This window comes from Arvicanthis niloticus, chromosome 1 (genome assembly GCF_011762505.2).
Source record: "Arvicanthis niloticus isolate mArvNil1 chromosome 1, mArvNil1.pat.X, whole genome shotgun sequence".
Taxonomy (NCBI): Eukaryota; Metazoa; Chordata; class Mammalia; order Rodentia; family Muridae; genus Arvicanthis; species Arvicanthis niloticus.
The window spans coordinates 20,423,869-20,437,503 of NC_047658.1; the positions used below are offsets into that span (position 1 = coordinate 20,423,869).

General features: G+C 46.7%; 1 protein-coding gene and 1 pseudogene across 1 annotated transcript; both read right to left on the reverse strand.

Annotated features, from left to right (window-relative positions):
- Positions 1-206: 206 nt before the first annotated feature.
- On the reverse strand, positions 207-547 carry LOC117695330 (small ribosomal subunit protein eS27 pseudogene; annotated as a pseudogene).
- Positions 548-3,795: 3,248 nt separating this feature from the next.
- Positions 3,796-6,288, reverse strand: LOC117695311 (serum amyloid A-1 protein). Its single transcript, XM_076934653.1, has 4 exons — positions 6,220-6,288; positions 5,701-5,794; positions 4,544-4,682; positions 3,796-4,142 (listed from the first exon to the last, which is right to left on the reverse strand). Exons 2-4 carry the CDS (start codon positions 5,789-5,791, stop codon positions 4,004-4,006), a joined length of 369 nt encoding a protein of 122 aa, XP_076790768.1. The 5' UTR covers positions 5,792-5,794; positions 6,220-6,288; the 3' UTR covers positions 3,796-4,003.
- Between the last annotated feature and the right edge of the window lie 7,347 nt (positions 6,289-13,635).

Below are 13,635 nucleotides of genomic sequence, written 5' to 3' on the forward strand. Positions count from 1 at the left end.
GGGAAGGCATGGCAGCAAGAGGCTGTCAGGGCAGCCGGAGGCTGTCAGAGCAATAGGGGCAGGAAGCACAAAGACAGGCAGGAAGCAGAGAGTAGCAGGAAGTGGGATGAGAGTATAAAAACTCACTCCCACCCCCAGTGACATACTTCCTCTTAAGGCTCCAACTCTCAAAGGATTCACAACTACCCCAAGAACACTTCTTTTTTTTTTTTTTTCAAAATGTGTTTATTGGGAAGGCTCCCACTCATCTTCAATCAGGGGCTTTCAGTGCTGCTTCGTCCTGAAGGAGCATCCTTCTGTCAGCCTTGCTTTTCCACCTGTAGGCTGACAGAGGACAGTGGAGCAGCCAACACACAAGACTACTGTTTGTGCATGGCTAAAGACCGTGGTGATTTTATAGCATCCTGGGCATTTCACATCCATAAAGTGGGAATTGGGGCTCTGCACCAGGCACTTTTTCTTGTGTTTCCTCTTCTCCTCCTCTGGAGAGGGATGAAGGAGATCCTTTGGGAGAGGCATGCTCTCGTAGGGAGGTCGTCACCGCCGGAAAAGCCCAAGAACACTTCTAATTAGGGACTAAGAAGTCAAATACCACAGCCTGTAAGGGACATTTTTTATCCAAATTACCAGTATGGGAATTCATCCATGTTGCCTCCAGGGACAATAAAGAAAGAGTGAATATCAGGTGCACGGAGCTGCTGCCAACACAACACTAACTACTTTACCCAGTAGAAGAAAGCATGCTGATAAATACAATCCTGGAATGGAGGCATTCTGTACACTATCACATGCTATATCCTGTGTAGAACCATGGGGACCACTGGTTGATGGGAATGGCGGCATAACAGCGGGGCCTGAGCAGTGATTGCCATGGAGGTGTTATAGGAGATTCACACCTTGAATCCTGGTCCAGTACTGGGTCCTCAGCGGGGTCCTCTAGGCCTTGCCTGCTTTATGCAAGTTGACTTCCCTGGGTAGATTCCTACTCAACTCCACAAGTCCTTTACCTGGTAAGTCACCAGCTCACAGTCTGTCACGATCCTCTCCTGGGTTCTCTATGACAAGGACCAGAAGACTGAAATCTCGCTTTTGCAGCAAGATCACAGGTAAATCTAGGCCTTACCAAGATTTTCCTAGAAAGAAAATGCAAAATGCCTGCTTGGTACTTCTTCTCGGGGGGTCAGCACCACCATGCTTTTACTGCAGAGGACTTGTCCAGTCAAAACCATCCCATACATGAGACTCTGTTTATTGTCAATCTAAATATTCTTGCTGGAAGGGTTTGGTGGCACAAGCTCTAAACTCCACACTTAGGGACCTGAAGCAGGGATATCACCATGAATTCCATGCCAGCCTGGGCTACATGGTAACATTCTTTCTCAAAAACAGTTTTAAAACCGTTACGTGTCTGCATTCCTCTAGCCATCTGGGCAGTCTGAGTCTGTGCAGTATTTCCAACCCCGCTGCTGTGGAAACTTGGGGATGAACTGTCCCATTTCATGGGTGTGTGAGGCCTTGTGGAGTCCCTCAGAAGGACTTTGGGAATGCTTTGGGGGCTCAGAGGGCCTCCTCTGTGCCCTAGGAAACCCCATGTGCACCCAAAAGAACAGAGTCTCTTGCTTGGGAAAGACAGCTGTTCTTGGCTTATCAGATCTGTTTTTTCAAGCTTGAAATTCTAAATAGTTTCTGTACTAGGGCACCCACATTTCTAGTTTTCATGGTACCCACAAATTAGGTAATCCTAAATGACACCACAGATCTGGTGGAGAGCCTGAGTTTTGGTATGTCTGACAAGAACCAGAGTGACCCTGATGCTTCTGATCTTCACCAGTTGCTAGAACCCTGTGGGTCCAGCTTCCCAATGACTAAGGGAAGTGGTAGCCAAAGGGTAAGCCCTGGGAGCTGAGAAGGGGATGACATGATTGGTAGATTGGGTGGCCTTGAGATCTGAACATCGGTCTGGAAGTAACCACAAAGTGCACAGGCCTCACTCAGTAGAACAGGGTAAGAGGCTGCTGGGAGGGCCCTGGAGGTATTACATCTGGATGACCAGAGATGGAAAGTTAAAGGCTCTGGAAAAACCCCTCCTATCAGTGAAGGGACAGGTGTAGAAAGCAGACAGGACTTTACACTGGGAGGAATCCCAGAAGAGGAGATGAGCAGCCGCAGGGCAGACAAAGCAGGGATGGCTTTGGGGCATTCCTCAGAAAGATGAGGGTTCCAAGCATGTGTCTGTAGGCCTCTGGTCAGAAGGTAAAGCTTGTTAGGGGTCATGAGACAAAGGCAACAACCTGGAAAGCCCTCACTGAGGTTTCAGTCGAGGGTTTGGTACCTGAGCATGCAATTAAACCCAGTGGCAATCAGCTAGGGTTCCAGCAGCCTGTGGACAGGGCACTGTGCCTGGCTGTGGCAGGCAGAGCCACCCTTGGAAAGGTAAGATATGTAATTCTGAATCCCTTGGGAATCTAACTGGACTGCCAGTGAATCTGTGGAGCAGACTTGGATTCTGTTACTCTGAAAACTCTAGGCTGAGGGATTCTGGGGTGTCTCAGCAACACCGTCCAGAAAGAAGTCAAGTATATAAAGTGAGTCTTATCCCAGCCTGTCCTTACCATGCCTTCTGCTGGCAGACCAGCTGGATCCCAGCAGGGCCCAGGGCTCAAACAAGTTGGTAACTGCCTTTTATCTGGAAAGTGGAATTGGGGAGCACTCCTCAGGGGAGGTGATCTGTGATAAAGTCGCATTTACAGAAGAAAGACAAAGGAGGAAAAGAGTCAGGGGTTGTGCTGCAGGTCTTAAATCTCAGCACCTGAGAGGCAGAAGCAGGCAATCTCTGAAAGTTGGAGGCCAGCCTGCATTACATACTGAATTCTAATAAAGCCAGGGTTACAAGTGAGACCCTCTCTAGAAAAAAACTAATAAACAAGCAAACAAACAAATGAATGAATAAATGAATAAATAAATAAAGAAATCTGAACACAGAGCAGGTCAGACCCCAACAGAATGTCTGCAGTTCCTGTGAGAAGTCTCAGACAGGTGTGGGAGAGGGAAAGTGAATGCACTCTCTCAGAGGACAAAGGAATTGGGGACACAGTAAATGGAAGAGAGGAGACAGAAGTGACAGGATGGCTTCTCAGAGCAAGCTCACAGCCCTAGTCTTAAGGGTAGTGTAGCCATGGACTCAATTTCAGGAGACTACCACTGAGAAGAAGCTCCTCGGGAAACAATGGTTCTGATGTTCGACCAAGCACTGGACAAGGCACACCTAAACGCCATTCCCCAAAAAAGTGCCCCCTGAGAGAGAGATCAATCCCAAGAAACACCGAACCCCTGCCCAGAGGAGGGAAAGAGGAGTGTACAAACCAAATAAACCGTTTGCTCTCCAAGCTGCTTTGGTCATGGTGTTCCTTGCAGCAAGAACAATCCTAAGACAAGAGGAAAGTCCTCCTCGGTGTTTCTTAGGATGGAGAATTGTGTGCTCCTGGAATTGTGCATTGTAGAAGGACGAGCAGGACCACAGTGGGAGCTCAGCCCACCCAGGCATCAGGCCTCCCATGGGTGTGGCCCTGGGCCCTAGAGACAGCACCACTGGGAACTAAAGCTGAGGGGACCAAACAGGTAACTGGACATGCTTGACAGGGAATGAGGGCCTGGACACAAAAAATAACAACAAGCTCCCACAGGCGCAGGGCCCCAGAGAAGGGACTAGAGTGACCCATGTCAGAGTCTGGAGAACTGGAGTCTGCCCCGAGTGTTCCCAGAAACTTCCTTCAATGACAGATGCACAGGCTCAGCTCCACTTCCAAGTTCCTGTTTATTGACCTCTCCTCAAGCAAGTGGTTGCTACTGCAGGAGTGACAGTTCTGACACACCTGCTTGATACACGTGTGAGATCTATATTGTGTTTTTCCAAAAAGCAACTTCAGTGTTCCTAGGTATGAAGAAGCCCAGACCCTGCCCACAGGCCCCACAGCACAGCCCCCTGAAGCAGAAAGGAGGATGTTCAATATTTGTCAGGCAGGCCAGCAGGTCTGTAGTGATTGGGGTCCTTGCCACTGCGGCCATGTCTGTTGGCTTCCTGGTCAGCCATGGTGTCCTCGTGTCCTCTGCCAAAGAAACTTTGAAGGCCCTCTCTTGCATCACTAGGAGAAGCAGACACACAGGAGATCAGTCACCAAGCTGTGTGGACACAGTCTATGCTCCCAGTTCCCCCATTTGCATGGGGTGGCATTAGGAGGAACCAGAAAGTGCCAGGAAAGAGGGGCTGAAACAGTGGTCAGCCCAGGCTGGTCACCTCACACTACATGAACATAGCCTAAACCCAAGGCTGAGAGTCACTCCCTGTGTATGTTTGAGAGCAGGCTCACAGAGCATGCTGTGTGCTGGCTCTGCACACAGCCCAGGGCATATACTGGGCAGAGATGGAGACACTAGCCTGATGAGCAAGAGGGAGGCACCTCAGCTGGCATGCTCTTCTCCAGAGCTCACCTGCCACTGCTTTCTCCAGAAGAGTCAAGCCCTGCCACCCAGCCATCTGTCTTACCTGATTTTCTCAGCAGCCCAGACTCCCCCAGGACCCCTTTGGGCAGCATCATAGTTCCCCCGAGCATGGAAGTATTTGTCTGAGTTTTTCCAGTTGGCCTCTTTCATGTCAGAGTAGGCTCGCCACATGTCCCCAGCCCCTGGATGGGAAAGACCACAGGAACATGAACCTAAAGACTCTGCCCATGCCTCTGAGAGGACAAAGGCATTGAAAGTACTTCTGGCTTGAGCCTGTGCTCAGAGCAGCCTGAGAGCATGAACTAGGAAGATCATTGTCTGGTCCCCTCTGGCTTCTCCAAGTAACTCAGGACAGCCTTTAGGGCATCCACCTGGCCTGCCCACAGTGCTGCTGTGAGCTGCCCCTCAGCTGGTGGGAAGCACACCATGGAGGCAGGACAGTGTCATTACATATCAGGGCCTGTCAGCTGCAGCTTTCCAGAGCTGTTTACCACGGGATAACCACTTGGTTGCATTCCAGCTTGTACCACAGACCCCACAGCACATTTCTCTAGTAGAACAACTTAATATCTCTACAGCCATTGAAAATGTCCCTGGGACCACACTGTCCAGGCAAGGGACAGTGTTGTGGATGTAGCTCCCCTAATGTAGGAAGTCCCATCATGAGGTGACCAAAGGCAGAGGAGGGCTGCACACAGGGAGCATCTGCTGTGATCCCCAAGAATCTATCCTGACAGAGCATGTGCCCCACCGTGACATTGCTGACTCTGCCCTTGGAGTAGAATGCACGGGTCCTGTGCTGTCTTGCAGAAGCTTTTGAGCAATGATCTCAGCTGTGGGTGCAAGTTCTGGTCTCAGGAGGAGACACAAATAGTCTCCATGCCAGGCCACTTCCAAGGCCAGTGCTGAGACTCTAGGTGCAGGGAAGGCTGTCTGCACCTCTGAGCTATTACAGCTCTTTAGGTGATGCCACCAATAACACATACTCTTCACAAATGTATTTAGGACTTGTCAGGCTGACCTGTCAGTCAGACCAGATTGGCCTCAAGCACATCTGGGTCATAATCCTGCTCTGCCTCCTGCTGTATGCAGTGCATAGCAGGAAGTCTTCCAAAAATCCCTGGTCCTTCCAGCCAAGCAGAACACTGAGTCCAATCCCTCTGAATGCTCACCCTAGAGGTGGTGTCCCTCTCAGCTTACCTTGGAAAGCCTCACTGATAAATGAAAACCACCCTCCATTGCAGACGCCCAGGAGCAGGGAGCAGAAGAACAGGCTGGTGAGCAGCTTCATCCTCTGAAATGAAAGGAGAGGCTGGAGGAGACACTCATGGCCTGGCGCCTCCCCCTGGGCCTCTCATCCATGCAGGCTCTGCTCATTTCTTCTAACTGTTGTTCATGTGTGTCCTAGCAGTGCCTCCTGAGACCTCTCAGCAGGACCCCCCTCAGAGCCACAAGGCCTCAGTTCTGATCCATCCTGCCTGCTCAACTAACTGTCTAGAAAGGCAGCCAGGCAGCAGTGAGGGAGCTGGAGGGCAGGGGCCACCCAGGAGGCCACTTCCTCTAGGAGCCTCTGATGCACTAGGAAGCATTTCCCACATGTCCCCTCAGCCTGGCACAAACCCCACAAGTGAGCAGAAGCCAGGAGGTTCCACTGAGAGGAAAGCACACTTGCTGAAACACAGCAAACAAGAAGTTTCTGTGCATGGGTCTGTTGCTCACCTGATGTCTGCTGGGCAGAGCTGGTTGGTAGTCTGTGGCTGTAGGTGAGAGGAGGCAGGTATTTATGCTGAGCCTCTCTGCTGAGGTGAGGGGCGAGCCCAGCCTGGCTTGGTGCTTGGGAAACTCCCAGCAGGTCATTTCTTGTAAAGACTGCAACAGAAATCTTCCTGGTGCCCAGTGAGCTCTTCATCCTCAGTCTTTTTCCCTAATTGTGCAATGTCAACACACAATGCTGGGAGCTAAACGCAGGATATTACCTGATGTTCTAAGAGAACCTCAAGAAATTACTTGCTGTTCTGGAAAATGGGTTGTTTGCATTGTTAAAAATTGGTTTTGTTTCCCACAATTATGATTACACTCTAATATTACAAAAGTAATTTAAAAATATAGTTAAACTGCCAATGTTTTATTGGCTGCAGTTGGCAGTTCAATCGTGAGCTCAGGAATTTTTTACTTACTCATGTTTATGGTTGAGAAGAGGATAGAGCAGGTGGAGATGATTGCAAGAGTAATAAAAGAGTTAAAAACAACAATAGCACAGTACTGCGCTGCTGCCACTTTTACAGCTTTATTAGATGCAGTGGTAGAGGCAAATTTAGCCCCCCAAGATTGGAAAGGTGTTCTCAGTGGAAGTTTTATCTGGGATCAAACAAGGCACTGATGAACTATTTCAGGAATTTGTAGATAGGCTGCTAAAAGGGCAGGTAGAATTTTTAGAGACCCTCGGGCAGGACTCCCTTTTATACAATTGGCTTATGAGAGTGTTGACTACAGTCCAGGCCATACTTTCACAGCGCTGACGTGATAAAGAGTGTTCTGGGTATGGGGACATGGGTCATTTTTGGAAAGACTGTCTAAAAAATAAAGGCATAGACAGACAGCAGAATCACTCCCCTGTAATTTGTCCTCAGTACAGGAAGGATAATCGTTGGGCCAGACCTCAGGAAATAGGCCCAGATTAAGAACTCTCACACTTGAGTTAAGACAAAGCTCAGAGTGGGCTCAGCAGAAGCTGGTGTGACATTCCTTTTGTCATGGTCACTCTGACTGGCCCCTAGAAAGGTGTTTTCTGGAATTAGTTTATTACATTGCTTCTTCCTTGGGGAGGAAAGGTCAGCCTCAGACCCAAAGACATTCACAACACAGTTTATGGGCCAGGAGTTATATAATGATCATGCCAGAGAAATTAAAATCATGCCTGCTTCCCTCCATGGCATAGCTGTGCCTACTACAAGGGGCTGGTTATTCATTAATCCAAAACAAAGTTCAAATTTAAGATTTATAAACGTGTGGGGCATTGCAGCCTGAGTTGCCTACTACAGCTGCCATTCCAGGAAATGCATATAGAATTATTATAGATTTAGAAGAGTGTTTTTATACTGTTCCTTTATATCCTGGTGAATTCAGTAGGTATGCTTATAATTTTTGAGAGCCCATGAAGTGATATCACTAGAAAGTTTTGCCTCAAGGAACGGCTAATAGCCTTACATTATGTACAAAATTTGTTGTTGCTTTAATACAAGAAGTTAAGAGTTTGAATCGTTCAGTGTATATTGTTCATGGTATGGTATTTTATTAGTTGATCTCTCTGAAGGAGTTATAATGCAAGCCTTCATGCTCATACAACAAGCTTTAAATTTCTGGGGAGTGCTTGTTGTGCCAGAAAATATTCAAAGGCAGAAAATGTTTACAGACAGCTCACCTAATGGGAAGACTATACACACACACACACACACATACACACACACACACACACACACACACACACATATGTATATTTAGATCACACGTTCAGTTTCTTAAGTTTCCCCCTGCTTCAGCACAAATAATTGAATTACGTGCTGTAGCCGCTGTTTGAAATGCTGAAAAATCAAGCTTTCAACTTGTATACTCATAGCCAGTACATAGCTCATGGTTTATAATTGCTTAAAATTGTTCCTTTTTTAGATATTGCTAATTCTCAAATTTTACAAATACAACTTAATTTAAGAAACATGTACTTTTCCTTAACTTTATAAGACATTTAAGAGCTCATGTTGGATTGCCTGGACTCCAGGGCAATGCCACAGCAGATTTGTATACCAGGCAGATTATAGGCCTTACAGAAACAATTGACCATACAATCTTATTCTTTATATCATCAAAATAGTAATACCTTGAGACAATAATTTGGTATTTCTAGAGAATGCGCAAGTCAAATTGCAAAATCTTGTTCTCAGTGTCCTCAATTTTTTCATAATGGTGTTAATCCTTGAGGACTTATACCTAATCAATTATGGCAAGTGGATGTTACTCATTTCTGATTTTGGAAAATTAAAACATGTACATGTAAATTGACACCTTTTCAGGCTTTCTAGTTGCAACTGCTTTAACAGAAGCAACTAAAAATATAATTAGTTATTGCCTACATTATTTTTCTATGCTTGGTGTTCCATATCAGATTAAGAGAGAATATGGAATTGGTTATTGCAGTCAGACATTTGAGATGCTTTGAGATGTTTTGTTGACAATTTAATATTACCCATATTACTGGGGTTCCTTATAGTCCTCAAGGACAAGGTATTGTGAAACAGGTATCCTGGAACTTTAGTTTTTGTTTGTTTGCTTGTTTTTTGTTTTTCAAGACAGGGTTTCTCTGTGTAGCCCTGGCTGTCCTGGAACTCACTCTGTAGACCAGGCTGGCCTCGAACTCAGAAGTCTGCCTGCCTCTCTCTCCCAAGTGCTGAGATTATCGTGGAACTTTAAAATAATATCTTCATAAGTCTCTGAGTGTGGGAGGAGCAGCTACTGGTGCTTTTGCCCTGGTTTTGCAAGAAACTCCAAAAAATTGGCTTTTAAAAAGCAAAAGAGTGACAGTTATGCCCCCAGAAGGGGTCTCCTAGAAATATTCTTCATCATGCCTTGTTGTTCTCAATTTTCTAAATCTGGACGCTCATGGCAAATCTGCTGCCAATCGCCTCTGGCACCCTGAGACCAATAAAATTTATACCACAGTTATGTGGAAGGACTCTCCTACCTTTAAATGGAACAGCCTAGATTCAGTTCTCATATGGGCCCGAGGATCAGTATGTCTGTTTGATACCAAAAAAGGTGCAGCTAGATGGCTGCCAGAAAGATTGGTGAAACAAACAGATACCTCCACAAACCAGTCCCAATTGTAGATAAAATGGATAACAACTGAAATCCAGGGAAGAGAAATCTCCCTGAGAATTCCCTTCTTTTTTCCTTTCCAGAAAAAAATGAGCCACCCGTGGTTCTGATCCTGATGCAGGCCTCAGGACCTGCACTACTCAGAACCTTGACTATTGACAAAAACATCGAACAGCTAGAGATTGGCATCAGAGAAAAATCCCTCATCTGCTTTTCCTTCAGCAAAGGGGGCTCTGTGCTACCCTCAAGGAGGAATGCTGTTTTTATACTGACCACATGGGGGTAGTTAGAGATAGCATGGCCAGAATCAGAGAGAGATTAGAATGACAAAAGAAACAGTGAGAACAAGAAAAACTAGTTTTCTGCCTCTCCTTGGCTTACCACCCTTCTCCCTTCCATCCTGGGCCCTGTGGTCAGTCCCTTCACCTTTTGGCTTTCCGCCCGTGGGTCTTTAACAGAATCACTGGCTTTGTAAAACAACAAATTGACTCCTTGGCATCTAAACCTCTACAAGTACATTATCATAGACTTGATCTGGCTGATTGAGGCTTGGCTGAGCCTTGTGAGGACATATCTCCTTTAGGAGCTGCATAGAACTCAGATCTATGCACGTTGGTTCAGCATGGCAGGGACACAACGTGGGTACCTGCAAGGGGTGGGAGACGAGGTACCACAGGGGGAGGTTGCAAATTGTCCGCTTCTGAGTTCCCCGAAAACCAAAACTGATTGCATAGAGGTTGGTGTTGATTCCTTGTGTCTCAAAGCAGCCGACTAGGACCCTCAATATCCTACATGGCCCATGAGACAAATAACCCTCTCTTCCCCAAAAAGACACCATTACAAATGATATTGGGAGGATCAGGTCAATGGTTTTTCCCTCTGGTCAATGCCCATTTATCTGCCAATGAGATTTCTTAATGTCCGAATTCGCTTGCCAGCCTCCTTTAAAATTGTTAAAAGGGAGCCAAACCCAGGAAATTACCTGCTGTTCTAAGAGAACCTCAAGAAATTACCTGCTGTTCTGGAAAGACTAGTCAGTACAAGGTTAAGAAAGGATGTTCGCAGGTCTCAGGTCCCAGGAACCCTGGGAGCCCGTTATGACAGTGGGATGGTCTAGGGCAATAAGGATATGACAGTGGACTGGTCTTAGACAATGAGGACTCAATAGTAGGATAGTCCTAAGCAATGACCCTCGCCCAAACTTCCCGTTTTGCTGTGTCCTTATAACCTGCCCCCAAATTTAAAGTTTCAGAGCTTGATCAGAACCTCAGACTAGCTCTCATTCTTTGTGTCTCTTGTCCCTTCATTCTTTTGCCCCCTTCCCTAGGGTCTCCTCGGATCCCTGAGGGCTGGGAAACACAAGACAGTTTTCTGTGTCTGGGCAGTCTTCTGGCGCGGAGTAGACTGGGGTCAATCCTGAGGGAAGAAAGGGTGCCAAGAGGAAGGCAGTGTGCATCTCAGGAGAGGATCAGGGATCCTAAGAAAAGCAGTCAGATCTGTTACTGCAGACAACACTTGTTTTTCCAGTCATTTCCTCAGACTGTTGCTGGTTTGTTGTTGTTGTTTGTTTATTTATTGTTTTGGACTGACACTTTAAACCTTATGTTTCTTTATGTCAGTCTGTCTCTCCCTCTCTCTGTCTCTGTGGTGCCCTTTCATGGGACCTGAGTTTTGGATTTTTGTACAATAAAATGACTAAAACACCTTCTTGCTGAGCAATGTTCTCATTAGAGAACATTTTGTGTAAAATCCACACTAAAATGCAGAGGGAGGGGCTAAATCAATCTGCCAATGATACAGCAATTATTCATAATAAATTTCGAAAGGACCAGAGCTCCTAAGAAAGCGGTCAGATGTGTTACTACAGACAACACTTGTTTTTCCAGTCATTGCCTCAGGTTATTGCTGAGGTTTTGTCTGTTATTGTTTGTTGTTTTGTTTTGAACTGACACTTTAAACATTATGTTTCTGTCTGTTTGTCTGTCTCTCTCTTTTTTTGTCTATCTGGCTCTGTCTCTCTCTGTCTCTCTCAATCTCACTCTCTCCCATTTGTTATGACAGAATTTCTCCATGTAGCCTTGGCTGTCTTGGAACTCACTCTGTAGACCAAGCTGACCTCAAACACAGAGACATGCCTGCTTCAGCCTCTGCAGCGCTGTGATTGATTAAAGGTGTGTGCCACCATTGCTTGGCTGACCTTAAATTCGTTTAAATTCATGTCTAAACTAGAGTTGTAAAACTGACCAGCCAGCCCCACCAGACACTATGTGTTTCTGAAAGCATTTCTAACATTTGATAAGCATAAGGTCTCAGCTCTTGGAGAGGACATCTCCACCCCATTTGCTTATTAATGTGACAAACAGATTAATTAAACTGGCCCCATGGGGAAAGGGCATTAGAAGCTCTCTACTTTTTCCTTAACTCAATACTAGAAGCATGAAGTTAGGGCCAAGGCTTGTGGGAGTAAGAAGGAAGGAAGGAAGCACTGTCTCTCAAAGGGAACAGCAGCTCAGGGGAAGGCTAGGCCAGGCAGGTGAAAGCTGAGGGTAGCTCTTGGGGCTCTGTCTCCTTTGAGCATCACTCTTAGATGAAGGCTAGTGTTGAAAGATATAGAAAACTTATGAAAAATATAGAAAGTTTTTATGACCCTTAGACCTGAACAAAAGGATGCAGGTTCACTAGTTCCAAGAATGCAGAACTAAATGTAAGATTTTAGGCCTTCACTGCCCCAGGATACATTCTACATTTCAGGAGGGGCACATTATCCCTGAGTCAGAGGACACTTGCTAGATTACATTCCTCAGACCTCAGGGAATCGAACACACCCACAGGTGGGGAAGGCCCAAAGCAGGAAGACACATTCCTGACCACAAAGAAAGATGCAAGTCACCTGGTGGGTCCAGAAACTAGCTGACTTTCCACTGTTTTTATGTTTATGTTTCCTTGGTTACCACTCACCCCCCCCCCTTTGGTTTATGGTTCTTTCCTATGTAAGCCCTCCACTCCCAGCAGACAGGGTTGACACTCCTCTGCCCCAGCATGGGTTATGAGTCTTGGCCTCAGTCGACTGACCCCGAAATATACCTCTTGATGTTGCATCAAGAATGGTGTCTTATGAGTTACTGGGTGGCCGTGAATTCTTGAGGCTTGAGGGATGTCCTCCCTTCGTGGGGAGGGGAAGTGTCTTACATTTTGGTGCATTGGCCGGGAAATTGCAACCATCCTAATCTCCAAGAACTCACTTGGAGAAAAGATTTCACCCGAGGTTTTCTGTCTGGTTGCTGTGTGGCCATCTGTCTGTTGTTTGGTTTCTCATGTGGCCGTCTGTCTGAATTGTTTGGTTTCTGAAAAGTGCACTTTGGTTTTGGTCTGCAGTTGTTTCTGTCTGCAGAGACAGTAAACTGTTTTTTGTCTCAGGAGGAGACAAATGGGTGACCGGCAGATGTGCTGTGGGGGTCACTGGCTGCTGTGCCCTAGGAGAAGTCTCAGGAAGACAGGGACCCCAGAGATGTCTGGGAAGTTCCCATCTGGGGGCCAGAGAAGAAGTGGAATCCCTCCTGGCTGGCACTGACGTTTGAGATGGGTTTTTGTTAGTCTCTTTGTGTGTTAACAATGGGGCAGAGAGAAAAGGTCAGGAACGGCCACCACTACCTAGGCGGCGGTTGTTGTGCTCTCATGGCAGTGTGTCTGTATTTGGTTTGTGTTGTTCATTGCTGGCGTGTTAGAAATTTGTTAGACTTGGTCCAGCATAGGCTGGCCAAGTCGTCTGAATCTGTTAAATTAGGTCCAGTGAAGACTGGCCACGTTGTCTGGTTATTGGAATCTTACTTGGGAGGCAGAGGCAGGCAGATTTCTGACAGTCTTTCTATGTTCTGATTGTGTAACTTGGTCTCTGCGCCTGTGACAGGGCGAGAACTGTCTGTATCACCTGGTTTACGTGCCACCTGTGACAGGGGTGAGCTGTCTGTGTTGTTTTTCTCTGTCTTCTTGGCAAACTGTGTTTTGGTTGTCATTCTATATGTTCTTGGACTTTGACTGACATTATTTGGACTGAATCTACTGTGTTAAACATCCCGAGTTAAAAAGAGGTAACATGGCCACTGGCAGAGATAGAGCTGCTGGTGCAAGAAAGCTGCTACAGAGCAGAGAGGCAGGCAGATCCTTTGGCGAGGGGCACCGCGGTTTGGGTTCGGGCAGCCCGCCCACCACACATAGGGTGTTCTCCAGGTAGCACTGCATGGAGGGTGCCCTCGCCCAGCCCGAACC